Source organism: Vigna radiata, chromosome 8 (genome assembly GCF_000741045.1).
Source record: "Vigna radiata var. radiata cultivar VC1973A chromosome 8, Vradiata_ver6, whole genome shotgun sequence".
Taxonomy (NCBI): domain Eukaryota; kingdom Viridiplantae; phylum Streptophyta; class Magnoliopsida; order Fabales; family Fabaceae; genus Vigna; species Vigna radiata.
This window is the reverse complement of record NC_028358.1, coordinates 26182571-26186642: the sequence shown is the minus strand read 5'-3', so window position 1 is coordinate 26186642 and position 4072 is coordinate 26182571. Positions and strand designations below refer to the sequence as shown.

The following is a 4072-nucleotide window of genomic DNA, read 5'->3' as shown; positions in this document are numbered from 1 at the left end:
TCTCACAATTCTTGAAGACTAATATCTTTTGCAGATTTGGGGTTCCGAAGGCAATAATCAGTGATCAAGGCACACACTTCTGCAATCAGCTCATAGCAGCACTTCTAAGTAAATATGGAGTCAAACATAAGGTGTCAACACCTTACCACCCACAAACAAATGGACAGGCAGAGGTGTTCAATAGAGAAGTGAAGAAGTTGCTCCAAAAGCTGGTCCAGCCAAATAGAAAGAATTGGAGTCAATTGCTAGATGAAGCACTTTGGGCACAAAGGACAGCATATCGTACACCCCTTGGGATGTCACCTTTCAGAATAGTATTTGGCAAATCATGCCATTTACCAGTGGAGATTGAACACAAGGCATTCTGGGCTGTTAAGAGGTGCAATTTAGAGTATAATGCAGCAGGAAAGCAGAGGAAATTGCAGCTNCAAGAGCTGGANGAAATCAGGTTAGAGGCTTATGAGAACTCAAGGTTTTATAAAGAAAAAGTTAAAAGATTTCATGACATGAATATCTCAAGGAAAGAGTTCAGCATCGGGCAGAAAGTGCTACTGTANAACTCAAAGATGAAGCTGATAGCTGGAAAGCTTAGATCAAAATGGGAAGGCCCATATGTTGTAGTCCAAGTATTCCCAAATGGGGCAGTAGAGATTAGGAAACCAGAGGCTGTTAAGTCGTTCACAGTAAATGGTCATCAACTAAAAATATTCCATGAGAATCAGCTTTTAGAAAAGGAGAAAAACACACTACAATTCTATGATCCAGATATGGAAAAGCCACCATGAATAAGTTTTCTCTCATATTTTTTTTTTCTTTCTTTTCTTGTTTTGGTTAATTACCGTCTTGATTTTTGTTAGTGTAGAGTGTATATACTGTTTTCATATTATTGTTTTAGGTTTTGTTGTCTATATTTTTTTTTTATATATTTAGATGTTTTTCTTGGATTCAAACTTTTATATGTCCATGTGTTATCTGTTTGTAAATGTGATTAGATTCTGAGTTGTTTTGGCCTTTTATGTGAGAAACTGTTGGTGTTACTGTGATTGTGTGGCTGAATGCTTAGTCAATATAATTGTTGAGGAGGGTTAGATTGAATTCAGAAGTGCATAATTAGGATTATAATTTTTTATCTCTGAAATTGTAAACTGATGGGTGTTCATCNAGCTGTGAGAGTTGAAGGTTTATGACCAGAGCAAATCACAGCCCTTTGCTTACTTTAGACCCAGAAATTGGCAGAACAAGGAAAGGAATCAAGAAGGAGAAGCACCATAGTGAATCTGAGGTTACTGGAACATTTCCACCTTCGTTTGAGTGTATTTCAGACACATCTGAGAGTGAAGACATGGCTGCTGAGCAAAGAGAGAGGACGTTAAAGGAATTGGCTAATCAGGAAATTGGGTTCCAGCCCCTGTGCATTCAAGTGCCGTATGTACAAGGAGCTCCTAACTTTGATCTTAGATCTGGTTTCATCCAACTGCTGCCACGGTTCCATGGGCTGGTAGGGGAGGACCCTCACAAACATATTATGGAATTCACAGTGATCTGTTCAACTATGAAACCACTGGATGTGCCTGAAGAAATTGTCAAGATGAAGGCCTTCCCTTTCTCACTGCAGGATGCTGCCAAGGAGTGGTTGTTTTCTCAGAATGTTCCAATAGCTAGTTGGGGTGAAATGAAGAGGAAATTCTTGGAGAGATTCTTCCCTGCTTCCAGGACAGCAGCTGTGAGGAAGGAAATAAGTGGGATAAGGCAGCTGCCTGGGGAAAATTTGTTTGAATATTGGGAACGTTTCAAGAGGTTGTGCTCCACTTGCCCCAACCATCAGATAAGTGAGCAGCTGCTGCTGCAATACTTCTATGAGGGATTGCTGATTCAAGAGAGAAATATGATAGATGCTGCAAGTGGAGGAACTTTAATGGATAAGACACCTTCAGCAGCAAGGAATCTCATAGCTAATATGGCTGAAAACTATCAGCAAACTTTTACCAGGGGTGGCAGTAGCAAAGGTGTCCATGAGATGCAACTGAATGCAATCTCAGATACTGTTAGGACGAACATGTTCACTGGTAATAACCTGTTGCTTGGGAATAAAATCTTGGAGCTGATTGAGTTGATAGGGCAAATGGCTGTGGGAGGCCAAGCAAGTGCAGTAAAGAAACATTGTGGACTGTGTGCTTCAGATCAGCACTTCACAGATCAGTGTGCTCAAATTCAAGATAGTTTTGGGGCTGAATCAGTGGCAGCTGCATATCAAGGCCAGCAGAGCAACTTCAGGCAGACCCACCAGCCGTGGCAAACCCAGAATCAACAGCAGCACTATAACCAGGGGTCCAGTTCACAAAATCAGGGGTGGAGAAATTGGATGAACCCCAGATATGAGCCTCATCCGTACAATCAGCAAGGTAGCCAGCAAACAAATGGGCCAATGCAGAGCATGAATCAGTATACACAGCAATATAGGCAAAATCAGTCACAAATGCAGCCCAAGATGGACCCAAATCTGGCGGCTACCATTCAAGATTTGAAGATGCAGATTGGGCAGCTAGCACATGCCGTGAATGAGCTGGTAAATCAGAAAGTTGGAGGCATCCCTGCTCAGCCAGTGGTGAATCCAAAGGAACCACCAAGCAAAACATAAAAGATTCTGAGAATAAGCTTTCTTTTTCCTGTTCTAATTTTTTTTTTTTACTTGTAATATGCTGTGCATTTTCTTTTGTTTTCCAATTATGCATCTGTTCACGTGGAGTTTAAGTGCACTAGTTTTCATAGTTAAATTCAATTGCATGTGTAAATCTGTTTTGTTCTTTTCTGTTTGTTGTTTGTTTTTAGTAAACCTTACTCATTCACACATTGAGGGCAATGTGCCTCTTAAGTGTGGGGGTGGGAAGGTATAGGTTTAAATTATTTTTTTTCATGTAAGTATAGTTGTGTTTAGTATCTGTTTCTGCAATAAAATAGGGGTAAATATTTTTCATAATATGTTTTAGCTTTTGTAAATAGGAATTAGCTAAGAATGAGATTTTATTGTAGGTATTTTAGATCTCTTTTATTTTCGCTTTACTGTTATAGGTTCTTATTTTGATATTAGTTCATATCTTTAGACTTGTTTTAGGTTCTTTGTATTTCTCTGACTATTGTTTCATTGCTTTAGCATTTAGCTGTTTTGGATTCTTCTTTTAGTTTCAGCTTTGACTGTTATGAGCTCTTAAGATTTTTTACATTTTATTCAATTTTTTACATTGTTTTAGTGTTAGTTCTTTTCTTTTCCTGATTCGTGTCTTTTTCTTTTTGTCATTTACTTGTTCTGTTTTTAGTTCCATGCTTTGTTTTGAGTTTTCAAGTAGGATTCTTTTCATAATTAGGTTTTATTTTTCATTTGTTTTGTTCTAAATCTGTTTTGGCTTTCTCTTTGCTAATTCTTTTGTTACGTAGCCTCTAGGAATAGTTTATGTTTATCTTTTGTTAATACCTTAGGTAGTTTAAAATTGATTTGTAAGCTTTTTAGATCTCTGTTATGTCGGTTTTCTTATTTCATGTTCTTATTTTGACATTAGTTTCAATCCTGACTTTTGTTTCCTTACCTTAAGATTCCTCTCACTTAGGTTCTGTTTTTAGTCTTTTCTTAAAACTCCCTTTAGTTTTCTTTTATACATTTTCGTTCTGATTGATTTGGTCTTTTCGTATAGAAGTTTTAGTTAGGAGTTGTTGTAGGTCTTAGTTAAATCTGTTTTAGTTGGGATAGTTCTTTTAGGTTACAGTCTGTTTTGCCTTAGTTTGTTTATATTGTAAATAGCTTTAGGCAATTTTGTTTAGGTATTTCTAGATTTTGTTTCATATTTTACTCAACTTTTCGTTGTTTTACTCTATTTTAGTTTGAGCAGTTTTTGTCTAGGTTGCATTCTGTTCTGCTTCCTTCTATTCATATTACATATAGCTTAGGTAATTTTGTTTAGCCACTTCTAGGTTCTTTTAGGTTCTGTTTCAAGCTTTTCCTCATTCCTTGCTGAATTCACTCAATTTGTAGCTTTATTTCCTTAGATTAGGATTGTCAAGAGTAGACTTAGCTTTAGAT

General features: G+C 37.2%; 1 protein-coding gene across 1 annotated transcript; it reads left to right on the top strand.

The window, feature by feature from the left end:
• The first annotated feature begins 1183 nt into the window (after positions 1 to 1183).
• LOC106770423 lies at positions 1184 to 2638 on the top strand. The gene has a single exon (XM_014656234.1). The coding sequence runs from the start codon at positions 1184 to 1186 to the stop codon at positions 2636 to 2638; it is 1455 nt and encodes a 484-aa protein (XP_014511720.1).
• The last annotated feature ends 1434 nt before the right edge of the window (positions 2639 to 4072 follow it).